The sequence below is a fragment of the Pinus tabuliformis genome, chromosome J (assembly GCF_031772625.1).
Source record: "Pinus tabuliformis cultivar Carrire ecotype Pingquan chromosome J, CPIR1, whole genome shotgun sequence".
Taxonomy (NCBI): Eukaryota; Viridiplantae; Streptophyta; class Pinopsida; order Pinales; family Pinaceae; genus Pinus; species Pinus tabuliformis.
Window position 1 is genome coordinate 241,759,958 of NC_142295.1, and position 21,652 is coordinate 241,781,609.

Sequence of the window (21,652 nt, forward strand, 5' to 3'; positions counted from 1 at the left end):
AGAGTCATGACCCTTCTTTAGTCATGACCCTTCTTTAGCCATGACCTTCTAATATTATTATTTATATATTTAGATTTATTATTTATTATTTATTTTATATATCTAAATTTACTCTATTATTGACCCTAACTCTATTAGAGACCCTACAACTCCATTTTTGGCCCGGTTAACTACAATTAAGGGAAAGTTGGTCTTCTATTGGTTGTGCATGCACTTGGAACCACACTTAGAGCACATGACTTCTCTCTATGAAAAGGTTATTTATTTGTATTCAAGTAAAGCAACAATCAACAAGTGAGTTCAAATTGGCTTTCTAGTCACTTAGTCTATTTGAATGTTAATTTATTCTCTTTTCTCTCTTTCTACTTGCAGTAATTACTGTAGCATTTTATCATAACTAGATCTTGTACTTGTGCTTAAAATCTAACGCTAGCCAACGACATTTTATGGGGGCAACATGTTCTTTCTAATCATCTTTGGAAGAGAAATAATATGAAAAAACTAAAACAATAACATAAACATTTTCATGTAACACATTATAATGGCGGTACAACTTATTCCTTTCCTCGATCAATGACACATTGTCATTCTCTTTGAGCTCTTCATGGTAAGTGAAGGAAGGCTTTGACGCACTTCTATTACTTAAAAGGTATGGATGGAAAAAAAAAAAAGAGAACCATATTGACGATGCGAGATGGTGTATAATGACTTTAATATGGAGTTGTCGCTGCAAACAAAAATATGCTCATGACAAGAGACCAAATGCTAATTCACATAAATAGTTTGGACATGACAACATCCAACAGATTTAGCATTAGAATACCTTCAGCTTGTTTGAAATTTCATATGATGCTCTTCGAAAGAATTTACTTTCTTATAACAGCAGAAAGGAAAACTATTGTTTGGACGTGTCCTAAGTTCAGCAAATCCTTGACGTGATTAAGGAGCTATAGAGAATTGTGTACTTGTGAAAGTTTTGAAGCTGCAGCAAGGCCACTCAATATGGCACCTTCAACATCTGGAGCAACACAAAAGTCACCACAAACAGCAAAACGCTTGTTATCTAACCACAGACATTTGTCATCTTTTGCACTGATCGTTGTGGGTAAGGCACTGCCCCTGCAATCAAAATATGAAATCAGAAAAGCCAGATTAATTTCTTTGAGCTTGATAAGCTTGTGGCTGAAATATTAAGTCAAACATCTCCTTATTATCCTCTATCTATGAAGCATCCTTAAATGTCTATTCATGATGACTAGGATAGACCAAAATTTATAGGTTGACATTTAAACCAGTTATCAAATAGAAGAGAATGGAGGTTGCAATCATGTAACCCAAAATCTCACCATCTATGAGCTTTCATAAAAAATGGAGAAGGCATATGTGGAACTGTTTTCTGGAATTCACTGAATAAGTCTCTTCTCACCATGTTCAATACATCATCTGAAGGCTTCTTTAAGCCTGTTTGACTTATGATATGGTTGGCATATTCAGCTGTAGAATGCAGAACCCAGCACTCACTGTCGAAAGTAACTTAAATTGTGTCAGTCAGCCAATCATAAGCACACAGTGTTAGCAAATACGGAGAGCTCCCAAAGTTTTAAGGAGCATATTCCACAAGACAATGTATGTAGTTAAACAGGAACCAACACCTAAATATTCTTTGATAATAAGATCTGTGGTACTGAAGGCATACATTTGACTGCCAATAAAATACCAATAATCACAGTTGTCCACACCTGCCATTATTGGAACGTCCTGGTTTTCTGCTATCACAGGATGCCCAGCTTAAGATCTTTGAGCCTCTTACATTATAGCCATTTACAGAAATCTGGAAAAAGGTCAAGTGCAATTAAGTTTATGAGTGCATTATATAGTATTAAATAAAACACCCAGCAACTAACAATATGAAATAAGTTACTGCAAGCATCTAGTTATCTGCTCAGAGGGCAGGGAATGAAACTACTTTCCATAATCAGCAAGTGCAATCTCACAAGACTCGAATCCTCACCATTGTAAGAGGTTGTGAAAAAGCCAGCATAAGAGCAAAACACGAACTCGCCAAAACTGTTTGCAGCTTTTGTACTAATTCTGGTAATTCAGCACTGTCTGGAAAGCCAACAAAACAAAGTCTCTTATCATGTTGTTTCCATCCATATTCTATAGATACCAGAGGAGTTTGCAAGTCAAAACCAATGTGACAACCCAAGGCTAGACTTTACTTTTTGTTAGGTACCTCAGACCTTAATGATTTGGACCTGGATAGTTACATGGCTCCATGACCTTTCGATGATATGATGCTTTACGCTATGTGATGATTATTAACTGTTTTATGAGTTATGTTCTTTATGTGATTTTTATACCAAGTGATGATTTTTATGTGCTTAATGAGTTATGATGTTTATGACACCTTAATATCAAGAGATGATTTCTCTGTGCCTAATGAATTATGACATTTATGATGTTTAATACCAAGTGATGTTTATCATCTAATTAATGGATTAGGAGATTATCATATGTGGATATACTGGTGGGAATAATCTGATGTAGTCAAAACAATGCATTAGAGGAAATTTCAGCCTAAAAGTGGCCTCCTATGGAAAAATAATAAAATAAGAGTTATGAATTTTGGAGGGAAAAGAAGAAAACTATCTTTTTAATTGTAATTTTGGCTTATCTCCTTATAAGTTTACTCAAATTTCAAGTGTAGACACTCATTGGATGCGAAATTAAATTCCACATCCAATGAGTACCCATTATGCATATTTTTTAGAAGAACCACATCGATAAAAATTCAACAAGCTTTTTTAATGTCTCTACAATTTTTATCGATGTGGGTCTTCTCAGAAGTATGCATTGTTACCACTCAAACTAGCAAGGGTCCCAAGAAGGGATCCTATAGAGCAACTGCTAGGTCAAGGGCAACAATGGAGCGATAGCCCACTGTCACCTCAACTAAGGCTCCGTGCTCTTTATGGACTTTCATAGATGAGAGGAGACCTGGTATAAGGGGAATTACAGTAATGAATATGTGGAAGGATAAAGGGTGATTCCCAAGGCCCATTCACAGGAGAGACTCAATGATATGGATTTCTTGCTTAAAAAGCAAGTTCAAAGGCTCTCTAGGAAAGCATAAGAGGGCTCTCGAGGCTAAAGTTTGGAAATATCTCTTGTAAAGATGATTCCTAGGTCTAGAAATCCTTATGGAGAATTCGTCTTTGTGTGATCTTTGTGCAATTAGAGTTGTAAGGTTGTGGGACCACATGGGACCAAGTGGACCCAGAATTAGGTCAAGGAATTGGAGTTGATCAACCGAGGGGCCTGACCTAATTATGAAAGGGAAGAGGATCAAAGGACAAATCTTCTTAGAATTGAATGCAATGATCCAAATGAGGACACTAGCCAAAGGAAACCTAGGGCAAGAAATGATCCTTGAGCTGGGGCTTGATATATCTCAAGATCCCATTGTAGAAATTTCTTAAAATTTGGAGGGCCTCTAGAAAAAATCCTAGCGCAATTATGGACAAGAGATCGAACTTTTTTTATGGCTACAATGAGAGAAAAATGATGCCCTAGGTGACCTATGGAGACTAGGCCTAGAAAGAGGAGAGGTGAGAGAAATATTCGTTAAAGGTGACCACCTATGGAAGGATTAGTGCTTTATCCTTTGGAAGAGATGGAATCACGGAGAATTTATTGTTTGGAAGAGGTTTACCCAATCAAGGAGGCCTTCAAGCAACTTCGCATGGCATTAGGAAATGAGAGCAGCTACTCGAGAACTTTATACTTTGATTAGTGATAATTGATGACTTATCAAGATGTATTTGACAATCTCTAGGAACATTCCCATTCATGCATGGCCCATTCAATGATGCAACGCTACAAAAGATCAAAATTTCCAGAATTTCACATAGAAAAGCAATATAATTTCATACTTGTATAGCGAAAATCCCAGCAACATTTCATGTGACAAAGTTAATAACAACAATAAGCATGAAAAGATTACTTACATGTACAAATGAGTATATCCAATCATCAAATTATGCCAATAATGAAGCTCCAAGACGAGAAATAGATCCAAACATCAAAATTCATCCATGTAATCCAAACTTGTCCTCCAAAAGAGAATGTGAAATTCTCAAGTAGCTACTAAATCCCAATCCAAGTGATGATGATGAAAATGAATCATCTCACTTCTATTTATACAATCACTAATGAGTTCAATTTTCTTAATTTGGCCTAATTGAGCCCCAAATAATAAAATAATGTGCAATAATAACATCCCTTGGTGACAAGCCCACCAAGATAGCTCAATAACATAATAATAAGCCTCTCAAGAGGGTCGAATGATCAATAAAGTGAGTCGTTGGGCCTTTGAGGAGGCCTAATGAAGTCCTGAGTGTGCCATGATGTGAGAATGGACCTCAAACATAGTGGACAAGGGGTTGGCCCCTTGTTTTCCAAGCAAATCCCTGTGGTGCCCCCAAGTGGGTGTGAAGGGCACAAGGACATCCTCATGGGTCTCCAAGTGGATCGAAAATGTCTGTAAATCATCCGTGGGGACTAAGATGATGACATAAGCCCTCATCTGGACCTCGGAACATCTGCCAAGTGTATGTTGCAAGTGTAGAGCCAACTGGGCATGGTGAACCAAGTGCATCATCCTCATCCAAAAAGGTGGAACACGAGCAATCAATGAGTGGTGTTGGGGAGCCATGAAGTACTCTCTACTATGGTGGAGGCCCATGGCTCTCAACGCTTACCCTATAAGTGCCAACGTGGCCCTCTGGAGGGCTAGGACCCCGTATAGGGAGATCAAGCCCCAAATGGAGACCCATCTGCAATCTTGCGTAAGATCCAATGCATCTTCTTGCCCTCCAATACAACAAATCATTAGCATAATCAAGTAAAAGAACTTACAAGTCATAGCATCAATGGGGCACTTCATGGTGGCATGCCCTTCCATAGCGGGCTTTTAGCATGTACAAGTGTCTCCAAGCTCAATAAGGGGGTTAATCAAGGACCCTTTTAGGTGGTTTCAACTTTTAAAGTGGGTGACATGTCCATGGTACATCCCTCAAGTGGTAGGTGGCAAATGATATAGTAATGGAACAGAGTGGAGATCAAGGGAATCATCCATACAACATGTCATGGTACAAGGGAAATTATAATAAGGGACGCCCACACTTGGCTATATGAGTGTAGGAGGGAGAAAATCGTGGTACATGAGTTACCCCGACCTTTGTTTTTCCACCCTTCTTCATATGCCTTTTGTCTTTGATTGATTTTTCTTCATAACTGCTCGAGGCTTCAAGGGATGAGAACATGTTGTGTAATATATAGCAGTGGATACCTCCTTAAGGTGAGGCAGCGCATCACCCACCAGGTGTTGGGACAATCATGGGTCGCTAAATGATGGAGGGGGCTTATCTAGGACCCATAGGAACCAAGGTGATGGTCATCGATAAGAGGTAGAGCTCCTGTTTGGCTTTTGCCCACGTGCTAAATTTGTATGTCTCGACCATCTTTTGCATTTTGTGGTACATTTCCTGTTGAGAGTGGCCAAATTATGCTTCTCTTTTCTTTTTAGCTGCATCAACCTCTGGGCATTATTCCAAGCTCGACCCAAGGTGTGGACAAGGGGAGGAGGAGGCTAACCCTATGTGGACCTACTGGACACATGTGGACCCGGATGGGAAAGGAGATGAATAGGGTTATAATGAGTGGAAGGAGGCTGATGTATATGGTGTCGGGAGGCTAGACACACAACCAAAATCAGAATTTCCCATCTAGTGCCAACCCTAAAGCTAATGGTCAGTAAAGGAAATACCACGGGACTAGGATACAAGGCTAACCACAAAATCGGGCAATGTACACAAGATTACATACCTAACCCATTCTTTCCGCCGAATCCCCCCACCAATCCATGCCCAAAAGTGCCCATGACAAGTAAGGAAGATTACTTGACTATACCAATGAAAATTCATACCTTCGAGGTCGAGAGGCCCACTGTCAAACATACAATCATAACAAGTGGGTGAGGGACCACATGGATGGCTCAAGTGGAAGAGATAATGGCACATTGAGCTATCTAGTGGCTGCAAGGGGCTGTTGGCTGCCAACTGAGGACCATCTAGGAGAAAAAAAATCTCCTATATACACTACCCACGGGTGATGGGTAACATGCATAATGGGTACTCATTCGATGTGGAATTTAATTTTGCATCCAACAAGTGTCTAAACTTGAAATTTGAGTAGACCTATAAAGAGATAAGCTAAAAATACAATTAAAAAAAGTATTTTTTCTTCTTTTCCCTCCAAAATATATACATGTACCTCTTTTTAAACTTAAAGGATTTTGATTGGTTTACATATTATGACATGAAAATTTCATGGGTACTTTTAGGCTGAAATTTCCACTAATGAAAGGAGAAATGCACCTTGGGAAAGGGATCATGTCTCAATGAGGATGGCTATACTATCCTAACCTACGCTAGAGCTAAGGAAAGCCTAGTGAAGGGGAAAGTTGTGAAAATGACCTCTGTTACTGCTAATCTATACTTAAAATGATAAAATCCCTAATTCACAAGGTGCAACTCAAGGGAAATTGTTAGGACGGTCACCACTATCACCTTAGTAGCATATTCTCTTCACTTTAGGCTAGCTCTCCTCTCACTCAAGAGGGGTCTCCCTAGTAGGATTATTAAGACCAAGCAATAAGACAGAAGGTGAAATTGAAAGCATCCTTAGTAAAATAAAGTTTTGGGGGTTGGGGGCTTTTGAAATCAATGATGCAAAGAAATAGAGATTAGTGCGAAATTCAACAAGGGCAACAAAATTAAGGTGAATCAAATGATTTATGAAGTCAAGAGAAACCCTTTTAAGACTTGGCTTATTTCTTTTAGATTAGAACCAAGAGGAAGAGTAATCCATCACCCAATCAAGATCAACAATGAATATCAACATCTACAAGAAGGGAACCTTAAAGAAAAACCTTCAATAACAAGATTAGCTATGATTTGACGAATTTACTTAATCATTCTGCTAGGGATCCACAAGAAGAACAAAGCATGGCATCAAATAATCTTCAAACCAACAAAAGAAGGAAAAAAATCTAAAACATCTTCCTTCCAAGTGGTAGTCGTACCCCTCAAATGGATTGATCATGAAGCCTTGTAGAAGGCTTGAGAATTTCACCATGAATCATTATGCACTGCATAATTACCAAGAATTAACAACAATCATCCAAAAAGAAAGAATCATTTTCACAATCATATGCTCCATAAAAGATATGTCAATTAAGCTCCGAAAATCCAACCATGAATGATAATGAGAAAGGGCATCTCTTTACTAAAAAGTGATGCTCACCTTCCTTTACAATAAAATAATTTTATCCCATGTGAGATCCTCAAATTTAGCCTATGGAGGAGTAAAACACAATTTCCTCCAACTAATTAGTCAAATTCCAAATAAAAAATAAGGTGGTCAAGTCACATGTACAATGATCAAGGTTAAACAACACCCAAAGAGAGGCACATCTCCTCCAAAGAAGGCACCATGTGGCGCTGAAGTGCAACATCTAGCCTCCAAGGGGTGATCTTCAAGGTGAACGTTCCCATATATCAAGAACAAACTCCTTCAAAAGGGGGCAACCCCTACAAAATCAGCTCCAATGACATGTGAAAGTGAGCCCTTTCTCATCAAATGTGCAAGCAAGCACTCTCAAGCCCCTTCCAAGTGGACACATGGCTTTTGAACGTAAAAGAGGCTCAACAAGTGACGAATATAACCCCCAAAGTGGACACCCTCGGCTAAATCAGCCATATGATGCCAAAAGTAAAGTCAACAAGGTGCAGTTAACCTCCCCATAACATGTCAAATCACCTTCTCAAGTCATCGGAGAGACAAGTAAGACCACATGTGCCAAAGTAAGACGCCCCCTCCCCCGCCGCATGTAGTCTCAAAGGTGGATGTCCCTCCAAAGTGAGTAAATAAGATAACTCCAAAATCTAAGACATGCAATGACATGAAAAGCCCTGGTACATGACCTGGTGGACCTTAAGAATTTGGGCTATTTTATTTTTTTTAATTCTTACTTTTACTTCAACGAATTTTATTTTTCGATTGAGATTCGTCGAATTTGGTTTGAATTCAGCGAACCCTATGACATAGCCCTCAAGATCAAGTGAGATTATCATCATAGGTTAAATACCCAGAAAAGTATCATAGTGGACCATTTAATGCAAAAGGCACATAAGTACTTCACACAAGCATTGTCTTCAAATCACTTTCTAGCAAATTATTTGTAAACAAGTTACCACACTTAGATATGGGAAAGTTGTCCAAAGGCCCTATTAGGTGCTCCTTCCCTAAGGGGAGGCACAATTCCTAGGCCGACCCACCAATCAATAGGTGCATGTGAAAAGTGGTCATGGAATGGGGCAACTCCATGGAATAATGCCACAGTCTTGGTACCAAATTATGGAGTTTCAACATGGTTAGTGAATAATGTGAAGGTGGAGTAATTGTAGGACCTGAATTACCCCTTTACTCATAATATTTTTACCACCCCTCTAGTGCTCCTTCTACTTTAATGGTTTTATGTTCTTTACATAGCATAGGTTGGGTTACAAGCTTCAATAGATGCATCAATTACCTATTATAGATGTAGTGCTTCATTGGTCATCAAGGTTGGGACATTCAAAGTTTCTTTTATTTGGATAGATCATGATATGCAAGAAACTGGGTGAGGCTACGCTTTTTTCTATGCACTACAATATTGTTGAGATACCTGAGATTGGATATGACTTGATGACGGGATTCTTGCGATGATTACATGATGCAGTTGGAATTTCTCAAGATACTTGAGATTGGATATGACTTGATGACAGGATTCTTGCAATGATTACATGATGCAGTTGGAATTTCTCCCTAGCTGAGAGGGAGTGTTAATTTGGCAGCTCAGTGACAAATTCCAACCATGGGACGAGATTCCTCTTTTCAAGAGGACCAATTTTGACTATTGAAGCGCTCAATTTGGACAAGAGAAAGTGTATTTTTGAATTAAAAGCCCACATGTGCATATTTGATCAGGTCATCCCTAAAGCAAATTGGACACCCTTGGAAAGCTATAAATACAAGTGACCTCAACCTCATTTAGACAATCATCTTTGATCATTCTTCTATTTCCTTTCTTGTTTTTGGCTCACACAGGTCTGAGGCAAGCCCACAGAGGAATGGGTTCACTCGAAGGTGAAATTGCAAGCTCTGAAGCTCACATCTTTGTTTTAGGGTTTGGGTCTCAGCCGCAAGCACGTCACGGAGAAATCATGACTACAGCCGCACACTGGCCGGCTCATCTGTGCAATTGAAGCCTTTCAGCCGCGCACACAACACGTCCTCCCTGCAGCTGGAAACTAGGGTTTGGTTTTATCAGTTGACCGCGGATTTCGCTTGTTGACCGTATAGTTCGGCAATTGACTGCAGAGAGTAACAGTTGATTGTAGGCTTTTGAAGCGGGTTTTGATTATTAGCATTGTTGGGTTCATCTCATGAATGTTGTTTAGCTAATATTGTTGGATAGGATTACGGTTGATGATATGGATTATTGTACTCCCTCTTTTGTTGAATCATTCAATGACAATCTAATAAGAAGAATTTGAAAGGGTTTCCCATAGTGGGTTTTTCCCTGGTCTCCGACCAATCCCCGTATCTCTATGTGTGAATGATTTTCTTCTATTTGTTCCTTTATGTTCTACTACATTGATGATGATATTACTCTTTCTATATAGTTGCATATGTTATTGAATAATGATGTAAATTTGAATAATGTTATGATGTTGTGAGGTGAAGTTAATATGGAAATAATGAAATGCAATTATCAAAGCAAAGTACAATATAGCCCTAAGAAAAATTAACATGGTATCAAAGCTGAGCTGAAGAAAAGTCATTGAAGGTCACCCCTATGAAGACACCATTGAAGGAAGCAAGAGAAGATTGTGGAGACCTAAAAGAATACTAGTGTTTGAAGGGAACCCTAGGCAATTTGTGCATTAGGGATTGATGGAAATTATAAGGTTAGGGTTTGGAAAAAACCCTGGATTATGACAAAGGTTTGAGACATGCACTCTAGAAACGCTAGCATGATCAGCATGAAGATGTTCAAGCACTTGTGACAGATTTGAAGTAGCCCTAGATGGGATAGTCTCTATTAGGCCTGATTATTGTTGAAGTTGATGAATAGAATGAAGGCATCAATGTTATGGTCAATGGACAGTCATGACTCTTGAAGGCTGAGGGAGATGATCACCTCTCATTGAAGATAAGTACTTTTAGATTTATGTTACCTCTTTGTCATTCTATTCCTGTTTAGGGTTATTGTTTTGATTATTACTTATACTTCCTACATGTATATTTGAGTATTTGAATACTTCTAACCTCCTGATGAGTTGTGATAAGTGAATCCTTCTTGAGGATCATGGCTAGTGCAGGAAGAGAATAACTAGCGCTAAAAAGGAAAAGAGGCACTTGATGAAAAGTTGACAAAGTACTACAATTGCCTATGTCAAATAAGAAGGTGCAAAGGTATTTGAATACTACAAGGTATGTATGATGCTTCATTTCAGCTGCAATATTGGATAGCAAGGTAAGCCCTAAGGTATGATGAGAATATCACCTTCACAAATGGCTCATGCATATGAAAGTTTGATTCATGGTACTTATGATGAGATGGTGCACTTAGTATTGGACAAGTATCTTACATCCTGTTGAGTTATGGTAAAGCTACTTAGAAACATTGATTTTTGATATATTGGTATACTTGATATTTGGCAAAGCATCTCACATCTTAGACATGATGGATTTCATAAGAAGGCTAGCTCATTATTTTTGACATATGGTAGCTTGATTCGATTATTAATGATTGTGATAAGCATGATAACCATAATGATAGAAGTGTAACAATAAGATTGATATCCAAGATCTTCTTGTCGACCTTGGTTAGCCTAGTAATTATGTCATATGGAAAAATTGGATGCCCTAACTTAATGGTTAATGATAAAGAAGTTATGTAGTGATTATAATCTTTGAAGTATGATACACTTGTCAGCTGCCCTAATCATATGACTCTAACCCTTGATGAAAATTTGATGTCATGTTCATATGAGATGATGAAGTAGCTGATACTGACATGTTATGACCATGATGAATATATGTGTTAGAACCTAATATAGCTTGATTTTATGATCTGACAATTCTACTGATGCATGACAGTATTATAGATAGGTTGATGACTTGAATAATAGTGGCTAAAGAGTTTGCTCATTGAGAGGGAGAAACTCTCCATAAGATCCCTACACCTATTATCATTTGCATTTTCTTTATTGTTGAAGTAATATTTTCAAACATGAATAGACTAATATCTGGTGTTGTTAGTCTACAACAAGTTCTGGTCTGAAAAGAGAGGGTTTCCCTTAGTCTAAGCTCCAACCACATGGAAGCAAGCTTATCAGTGCGGTTATAGGCCTCCAACTGCACAGAAGAAGGTCTATGGGTGCGATTGTGCCTGTAGGTCACAAAATTTGGAACCTCATGCAGTGCACCTGGAGTATGACAGTCCTACAGATATGGAGCAGACATTAGAAAGTTCTATGAGCAGGGAAGTTTGAACATTTGACCTGATATAGAGAATATGAATGTGTTGACTGAATGTGTGTTTTCAAGGGACCGGAATATGCACATTAGTATGATATTTAGATTTGCTCATTGAAGCTAGTACATGACAGATGATTTGCCTTAATGACAGTGCTATGTGAGCATAGTAACTTTCAGTGACTAATATTGGTATTCAACAATGATTTTGTATTGGCTTCGTTGTCTTTGGCACAATGGTTGAAGTATAAACAGTTTTGATTCAATATGAAGTAATTTCACAATGAATGGATGGAACTTGTATGGCTCATTCTTGGTATATGCATGACTTGTCCTTGATGTATCCATTCATATTTAGTGTTAGAAATGTTTCATGCTATGATCATAAGGATGGTTTGATAAAGTTAGATTGGATAATGCTTTGTAAATAAAAGGTTGTTGTAACTTGGTATTTGGATGTGAGCTCTACCTAACATTGGCAAAAACTTTTATGATTTTGATATTGGTTTTGGTTTGGCATCTAAGGCTTGACAAGATGGCTTAGTTTATTTGATCGCACAATATTTATTTGTGTAAGGTTGAGCATATCGGTTTGGTCAAGTGTTATGTTTGCAGAAAGCATTGTATGAAGCAAGCTCCCTGAACTTGGTATGTCCACATTGACAGTTATCTGGTGAAGTTGGGAAGATGTGCCAATCTAAACCTCTACTTCAAAAATGGTCCAAGGTATGACTTTAGTTTTGGTTTTATATGTTGATGATCTATTCTTGACAGGTAATGGGCCTCTGATGATCAAAGTAAGAGGAAGATCACCTCTGAAGTTCGAAATGAAGAATCATGGCATGATGAATTACATTCTAAAGTTGGGAAAAGAAAATCTATATTGTGAAGCTATTAAAAAAACATAAATGTGAATCCTTGGACACTTTGATTGAATTTCAAGAAGTTAAGGAGATATATATGTGTGTGTGTGTGTGTGTTCTAATATAATATTTAATTTGATGTCCTACACGACTAGGAGATTACTGCTATTGCGACATGATGATTAAGCTAATACCATATATGAGCATGATGATATGTTTCTGATCTACAAAGAGCAAAACTGATCGAGAACACTGATCCAACTCTTCCCCCCTGTTTGAGCTCCCAGGGTGAGGAATTGAGATGAAGGGCTCCTGGGGTTGAAGGATCTCTGGACAATTGATCTGATAATCACCCTATGAGTGACCTCAGTTAAAGATTTATTGAAAAAAGGTATTACAGAGTCATGTGCTGGTGTGTGTGTCTATGTTATTTAAGCAACGGATCAATCAAATTGCAAATACACAGACACTAAAATGGAAAGATAGTAGAGAAATACAGTAAGCAAATACAAGGACACAAGAAATTAATAAGGAGATCACCCTATTTGACCGAGTCAGTCATGAATCGGTCAACCCGGCCGGTTCCACAATAACTCGGCCGAGTCAATGAATGCAGCCTGTAACCCCAAAAAAATGCGATTTTTCATTTTTTTTTTAATTTTTAACTGTTAGCTGAGTGTTGGGGACTCCAAGGTGTTTTCTAAATTAGTTAAATGCTATTTGGGGTCCATTCCCCTCTCCTAGTATTGATATGCTATTCAAATTTCATGGTAATGTTAAATTCTTAAAGTAAAAGGATGAACATGATCCTTTTACTTAAATTTTTAACATTACCATGAAATCACTGAGGATGTTTGAGAGTGGTTCCGACCTCATTGGATTTCATATGGAGAAAGTAGAATTTTAGATTTCATTCAAAATCCAGCAGACTTATCAGTTTTTTAGGATTTCAGGATTGGAGGATTGCAATGTTTCCATTGAATTTTGTCATGTATTAGGGTATGGAACTCGTATTTAATCAAGAGCACCAATCCCTCTATGTACCTTGATGTTAGTGACATTGGTTGTTGAACTCCTCTGGGATTCGCTCCCAAACCAGGAGCTTCTAAAAATGTCGCTCCTGCTCCCGTTTTCGCTCTCGCTCCCCACTTTAGCTCCTGCTCCCAAGTAACACTGAGCCAGATGACATTGGCAACTTTAGCAGTAGCCAGTAGTACTGGTCACAGACTTTTGTTGTAGAGGCCGTTTATAGCCTCCTTGGTTATGTGTTTTTGTTTTGATCTCTATATCATCATCGTGTATGTATTGGACAGTGCACTGGGTGCCATTTTGATATAATTGATATATTCATGAGCCTACTTTGATCATATGTTGTCTTCTATCTATATTCTAATGTTGTGTGTTTGGAAACATGAATGAAAATCTTTAAAATTATGTATTTTTAGAAAAAATAAATATTTAATGTATTTTTTACAACGACCGAGTCATTGAAATCAAGTCAACCGAGTCGGAGTCGGAGTCGGAGTTGACCCTCGGCCGAGTCGGAGGCGAAGTCGGAGTTTTAAAACATTGGTTTTAAGCAAAGAATTACAATGCAGGAGCTAAATATAAGTCTCCTGAAACAGATTTGCTTGGCAGGGTGGTTCTTGGATTCCCCAAGCCACTGGAGTGCACAAACACTTCTACCTACCAGCTCTGTGACCTTCTGGTCTATAGTGGAAAGAGCCCAATGTGGTGCTCAGTCCAGACAGATCCTCTCTGGGATGGCTCGGATCTCTCAAGCCTCTGGTGCTCAACGTTGCCTTTGGTCAGCTCAGCCCTTTGTCCTCTTTCTGCTTTTGCTTCACTGTCTTCTTCTCTGTGTTCCGTCCTCTTCTCGGGATTCTAGTCTCTCTGTCTCTCGGGGTTCTCTGTCCCCCTCTGTCTTCTTCTCTGTCTGTGTCTTCTTTCTCTGTTCATGGCTTTTAGGCCATTCGTTCCCATGCTTGTTCGGTTCCTCTTCAGCCTCCGTCGAATTGCCTTCTGTAACGTGCCACAGGGAGTGGCCACATGTCCTCCTGTAACGTGCTAGCCTGCTTCGTCGGTTCAATTCTTCGGTTACATTTGTGGAATGAGTCTTCCTCCGTCGTGGCGATCAAACGGACTTCAAATCCTTCTAAGTCGCGTCTTAATCCTTTGTCGATTCCGCTTCCTCCATCGGGCACGATCTCAGTCGTCTGATCTGGATCCTCTAGATCCAACGTCGTTCACTCATTTCGCGCGGTTGACTTGCTCGACCGTTAGCATGCGATGAACGGTGGTTTTCTCTCTCCTCCGCTCGCCATGCATCGATTGCCGAGTGGGATCGCTCCGCTTTCATCCAAAACCGCTTACCGTTTGAGGGCGCCCCGATCAATACCGTCGGCTTCGGAGCGGGTCCCGCCTTTAGCTTTTATCCCTTTTCGCCTTTTTCCCTATGATTCTCTGGCTCCCCACGCGACCGAGTGCTCGGGGCTTCCCCATCTCGAGCATTTTTGCCCAGCGATGCGCATCAAAAATCCACCTCCGTTTCCTAATCCGGACCTCCCAGGGTCTAATTCAGCCTCTCGCGCAGTCTCCATGGGCCCCGTTCAGCGCACTTTGACCGAGGTCCTCGTCGTTCCACGTTGGCTGCCATTGCCACTAGTTCAAGGTGTTTTTTATCGTTGTTTTGGAATTTTTGATGTTTGTCTTGACCTGATACAGTCATGGTTCTTTTGACAGTTCTTCATGGTTCCAATTCGGATCACGGCCTTCCCACTGAAAAAGCGTTTGGACCACCAAAAGTTGGTTTTCAAGCATCGACTGAGTGAGGATATTGTTTTCTCACTTCCCCAATCTCAATCCACTTTGCACTGCTTGGTTTTGAACCTTTGAGCCCAACTCTGAGGTACTCCACATCTTCCCTGCGCGTCGTCCTCACCTTCCTGTCCAACACTGTGTCTTCCTACAATTCATTAAGATATTTAGGTAGCAGGTCATCTATAGAAGGCAATTGACTCTACTCTTCAGAGTCCTCAATCATTGAAAGTCCAAACACTATCAAGCAATCTGCATTACAACTGAGTAGATGTGCATGTAAGCTGGTAGATCAAGGTGAAAAGCATTTTCACCAACCTTCTCAAGTATCCTAAAGGGTCATACCTGATAGGCTTTAGCTTTTTACCTTCACCTTGCATTTTGTCCTTGCTGATATACAGCGAGACTTGGTCACCAACTTGAAAACTATGCTCCATCCGATGCTTATCATGCCTAGCCTTGTACTTGGCTTGGCTCTTTTCCAGCTGTTCCTATACTGTCTGGTGGATCTCCTAGATCTGTTCAATGAACCTAGTTGCCCTGTCCACATCACTGTGTCCATCAACCATGGTATCTTTACCAAAGACAAAATCCAAAGGAGACCTTGGTGTGAAACCAAAACAGGTCTCAAAAGGAGATCTCTGTGTAGAAGAATGTTTTGCTCTGTTGTAAGCATGCTGCACATAACACAAGTGTTCATCCCAAAGCTTAGGATGTTTGCTACAATATCCTCTCAGTAACTGGATCACTGTCCTGTTAACTACTTATGTCTGGCCATCTGTTTGTGGATGAAAAGTTGTGCTTTTCTTCAATTTGGTGTCCATCAGTTCCCACATAATCGACCAAAACTTCCCCACAAATCGAGTGTCTCAATCAGATACAATGGAAGTGGGTAATCCAAAATGAACCCATGCATGTTCAAAGAACAGTTTTGCAGTCTGTTCAGCCGTAATCTGTTTATTACAAGATATCAAAATACACATTTTGCTAAACCTATCCACAACAACATATAGATAATCATGACCTTTCCTAGATTTAGGCAGTCCTCCAACAAAATCCATGGAAACACTTTCCCAAGGGTGAGAAGGAACTGGCAATGGAGTGTACAAGCCTAGTTTTCTAATGTTGGGCTTGCTTTTAGCACACATAGCACACCCTCTTACATACCTAGAAACTGTATCATTCATTTTCGGCCAATAACAAAACCTTTGCAGCTGTGCAACTATTTTACTTACCCCAAAGTGACCTGATATCAGAGAAGTGTGTGCTTCCCTAATTATCTTTACTCTTTCAGTTTGTGGAATGCAGAGTTTCCCACAATGATATAAGAGTCGGTCCTTCATATGATAGTCCAATTCTTCTACTCTTTTGCCTTGACTCAAAGTTGCATATACATCTTTAAAGTCCATATCCTGAGCATATTGTTCAATGTAACTTTCATGTAGTACAGAATTATACTTAAGTATGGTAGATGCATTTATAATGGGTCTAGATAACATGTCTGCAACCTTGTTATGTATGCCATTTTTATATCTGATGACTAAATGAAACTGTTGTAGAAAACCCATCCATCTGTAATGTCTTGATTGCTGCAATTTAGTTTGGGAGTGCAAATATTGAAGTGGTTGATGATCAGTATGTATTACTGTCTCTTTGCCCATTAAGTAATGTTTCCATTTTTTCACACTCTGAACTAATGCATACAATTCTTTATCATATGTAGGATAGTTAACTACCGCAGGATTAAAAGGCTCAGAATGATACATATGTGTTTACCGTGTTGTGTCAACACTGTTCCCATGGCATAGTCACTGGCATCAGTTTGGATCTCAAATGGTCTTTGTAGATCTGGCAGCGCTAGTACAGGTGTTGTACTAATCTTTTCTTTCAAGGTGTCGAAGGCTTTCTGATGTTTGCCTCCCCACTGAAACACCTTATTCAACCCTGTTAAAGCATGTAAGGGAGCTACAATTGAGGAAAAGTTAGAAATGAACTTCCTCCAATATTGTGATGCTCCTAAGAAGCTTCTCACTTCTGTAGCAGACTTGGGTTTAGGCCACTTTACAATGACTGCCACTTTAGAGGGATCTATTTTCAATTCACCTCCCCCTACTATATGACCCAAGTAGTTTGGAGATGTTTTGCCAAATTCACATTTTGAGAGTTTAACATAAAGTTTTCCTCTTTTCAAAACATTTAGTGCCTGCTTAACACGCTTTAAATGTTCTTCCCACGTTTTACTAAAAATCAGAATGTCATTCAGGTACACAATAACAAAATCATCAAGAAAAGGTCTGAGTACATCATTCATTAATCTCATGAAAGTAGCAGGAGCATTGGTCAAGCCAAAAGGCATAATCAGCCATTCATACAATCTCTGCTTTGTTTTGAAAGCAGTCTTCCATGCATCTTGCTCTGCAACTCTGAACTGATGGTATCCACTGTGCAAATCCAGCTTGGTGAAATAAACAGCGTCCTTTAATTGATCTAAAAGATCATCTATGCGAGGAAGGGGATAACGATTTTTTATTGTTATCTTATTCAGTGCTCGGTAATCAATGTACATTCTCCACGAGCCATCTTTCTTTCTCACCAAAACGATTGGTGACCCACATGGTGATGTGTTAGGCCTGATGAACCCTTTCTTGAGCAACTCCTACACCTGCTTCTTGATTTTAACATTCTCTAAAGCAGACAACCTGTACATCCCAATGTTAGGCACTGGAACATCTTGCTGCAAAATAATATCATGTACTATTCCCTTTTTGGGTGGCAGACCTTTAGGTTCTTGAAATAAGACATCATACTCTAAAACAACCCTTTCTATATCAACTTGTTGTTCAGCATTACAACCCTCAAATACATTGGTTTTATCAAGTTTCTTTTCCTTCACAACCATTAGTAAGAATTGTTTGCATGAATTTATCATTCTTTTCATCTGCCCTGAGTTTATGAGAGAATAATTATTCTTGAGCTTATGAGCTCTTACAAAGTATTCGATTCCATCTTTAACAAGTAGATACTTGTTCTCAGCTCTATAGAAGATAGCCTTTCTATCATACAAGTAAGGACTTCCTAAAACAATTCCACATATATCCAAAGGAATTATGTCTAACTCAACCTCATCTACAAATGCTGACCCAAAGAAAACTTGAGTTTGCACTGTCTAGTCACTTGTAGTTGTGCTTTATCATTCAACCATCCTAACGGGTGTGGTTCCTTGTGAGGTGTAGTTGTTAATCCCAATTTCTTTACAATTGCTTCAGAAATTAGATTTACTTGTGAGCCACTATCAAACAAAGTATCAATCTTTTGATTTTTGGAAATAACTCGAATATGGAAAAGCTCATGTCTTTTTCTCTCATTTTCTTCATCAGTAACAGATTGAGCAGAATTACTAGTAGATGCTTCAGAATTCTTACCTTTTATACCTGTGGCTACAATAGTTGTTTCATCTCCTGAGTCTAACCCCAAATCTTTCTGAATAGCTACAGCAGTCTTCTTCTTCTTGCCCTCAGACTTCTTAGGTCTCAGCTCTGGATGCAGAATCCAACAATGCTCATCATCATGCCCATCCTTTTTACAGTGAGTGCATGAAGCTTTGCTTTTCTGTGCAGTGTTAGCCTTCCTTGCTTTCCACTTCTGCTTTCTTTTCTCCTTGTTCTTGCTTGCAGTGGGTTGGGATGGTCCCCCAACTTCTGGATTTCCATTCTTTCCTCTAGCTTTTAGATGAGTAGCTTGTACAGATACCTCATCTATACTAGTGGGATTAAACATGAGGATGGTATGCCTCATATAGCTGTGTAGACCACCAATGTACTTCTGTGGGGCCAGACCCTCAATTCATAGAAAGTTTCCTAGCTATAAAGTCTATGGTAGAAGAAATGTATAGGGACTTTAGAAAGCATAAGGTTGAAGATTCATCGGGTTCTAAACAAGATAAAGAAGAAGATGAGTCTCACTTCCATGACCACTCCAAAGGAAAAGGGAAAGAGGAAAGTTTTCTCACACCTCCTAATAGCCCTGTGCATAATAAGAAAGCATCTTTGATCAAGCTAGATGTTAAATTTGATTTGCCTATATATGATGGAGAGCTAAATGCTGAAAAGTTGGACAATTGGATTAGACAAATTGATGTGTATTGCAGGGTACAGAACATAGACTCAGACAAGAGTAAAATTCAGCTGGCAAGCCTATGCCTAGGAGGCACTGCCTTGGTTTGGTGGGAAGGCAGAACCCAAACACCTATCTCCAACCTTTTTAAATAAGATCAAGAATTCAAGTATGAAAAAGTGATATAATTCAACATGATCAAAGACACCATTGCTTCAATGCTAGCCCTTGTGATCCTAGATTACTCAAAGGAATTCCAAGTGTTTTCTTTCGCTTTGGAAAAAACAATGGCCAACGTCTTGTTGCAAAAGAATGAGTAAAACATGAAAGAAACAATTGCATTTATGAGCAAGGCACTTAGGAATTCAAAGTTAAAGCATACCACAATGGAGAAGAAAGCCTATTCTCGTGCAATCTTAAAACACTTTAGGCCTGATATGTGATATTCCAAGATCATTGCATATGTCCCTCATGCTTTCATGAAGGATATATTCACTCAATAGGATTGTTTGGGTATTTGTTGTAAGTGGATATCCAGAATCCAAGAGTACGATATGGAAATCAAGCCTACTAAGTTGGTGAAGGGCTAAGGTCTTGCTTGACTATCAACTAAGGGGAATAAGAAGACATTGAAAATCAATAAGAAACCCCTAAAATAGTATCTATAGTTCTATATGATCTAGAGAGACGTGAGTGGTATGTGAACATAATTTGTTACCTAAGAAATCTAATTTGTCTAAACCACCTTGTAGATTATAAGAGAAGGGCCCTAAGAATGAAAGAATCAAAATATTGTATGATCAAAGGTGGCACTGGTTTGAAGAATCCTAATGGCTTGATTCTGAAATGTGTGGATAATAAAGAGGCCCAAAAATTAATGGAAGCTTTACATATAGGATTTTGTGGTAGACATTATGTGGCCTGCACCCCAACTCATAAAATTTTAAGGGCGGGATATTATTAGCACCATATTTAAAGATGTCCATAAGTTTGTTAGATCTTTCTAGTAGTGCCAACTATTCACTGGAAAACAACATCTCACACCCTTACCTTTGGAAGCAATTGTAGAAGAGGCACACTTCCAACAATGGGGCATAGATTTCATTGGAGAATTCAAAGAAAACTCAAGCAACAAATTCGAGTGGACCCTCACAATGTTGACAATGTAGCAAGCAAGGTCTTCTGGCTTGTGCCTTAGCCAATGAACACCTTGAATTGTCCTCATGATTTAGACTTCAGTTAGAATGAGTTATTTTCATTTTACTGGAATAATCATCAAGTTAGCATGTGTAGAGTTGGAGCTTCAATTAAGTGGAGTTTTCATCAGTTTGACTATAGAACGACATGGCAATTAGAAGTTTAGTTAAAGCGAGTTAGTCTTTAGTCTTGATTGAAGGAAGGGCGAGTTAAGAACTCCAATGTTGATTGAAGAGAGAAAGAGTGTCACTCTCAGTTAACTTGTTAATAAGAACTCGAGTTCTAAATTTGAACTGGGTCTCCTTGTATGCTCGAATTGGGTCTATGAAGAGGAGGATGAAGACACAGGAAAATGCAATTGTTTTGTGCACAAAAGTCTGTGTGACAAGACAAAAGCTCACGAGTTTGTTAGAGAGACTTGTTTATGGAGAGCAAAGGAATTGTTTCCTAAGAAATAAGAGGAACAAATGCGCTAGGATTTAAAAGTTGGTAGTGCATAGAGAAAAGGAGTTGGGTTCTGAAATAGGGCTACCAAGTGCACAAGGAATGGGGATTTTCCCTATAAAATAGGAGTTTATTTGCGCTAGAGAACAGGGGCTCATGTGCACTAGGAAATAGGGACCTAGTGCGCAAGGATTAAGAAGCCTCTAGTGCACAAAGATCAAGAAGAAGAGAGTAGGTTTTGCAAAGCAAGTCAAGGAGACAGCATAGGAACAATTGTGTGCTAGAAGGGTCGAGATCAAGCAGAATCAAGGCCAACCAAGATCAATTGTATCAGCTGAGATTTGAGAGAGAAGAAGAACACTTTCTCAAAGATACATATTGCTTTATAATAGATCCAAGTTTTCAAGAACAATCAATAAATAGCCACATCAAGAAAGAAAGTTTTCCATGTTGGGTTTCCTAAGAAAAGTGTGTCAATTGTATGATGTGTTTTTATCTCTCTGTTTTTATTCTGCTGCTTCTAAGTTGTTAAGAAATTCTATATCTTGGTGAAAGTAAACTAGTTTTCA

At 39.0% G+C, this 21,652-nt stretch overlaps 1 protein-coding gene across 2 annotated transcripts in view; it reads right to left on the reverse strand.

The window, feature by feature from the left end:
• Positions 1 to 493: 493 nt before the first annotated feature.
• The window catches only part of LOC149226653 (FAD/NAD(P)-binding oxidoreductase family protein), a 64,261-nt gene continuing 43,102 nt past the window's right edge, over positions 494 to 21,652 (reverse strand). For both annotated transcript variants that reach the window (XM_089377543.1, XM_089377544.1), the window contains exons 6-9: positions 2,012 to 2,109; positions 1,740 to 1,831; positions 1,347 to 1,520; positions 494 to 1,119 (exon numbers count right to left, since the gene is read on the reverse strand). In XM_089377543.1, the coding sequence (XP_089233669.1) occupies positions 948 to 1,119; positions 1,347 to 1,520; positions 1,740 to 1,831; positions 2,012 to 2,109 (536 nt within the window). In that variant the 3' untranslated portion in view covers positions 494 to 947. The remainder of the gene's footprint in view (positions 1,120 to 1,346; positions 1,521 to 1,739; positions 1,832 to 2,011; positions 2,110 to 21,652) is intronic.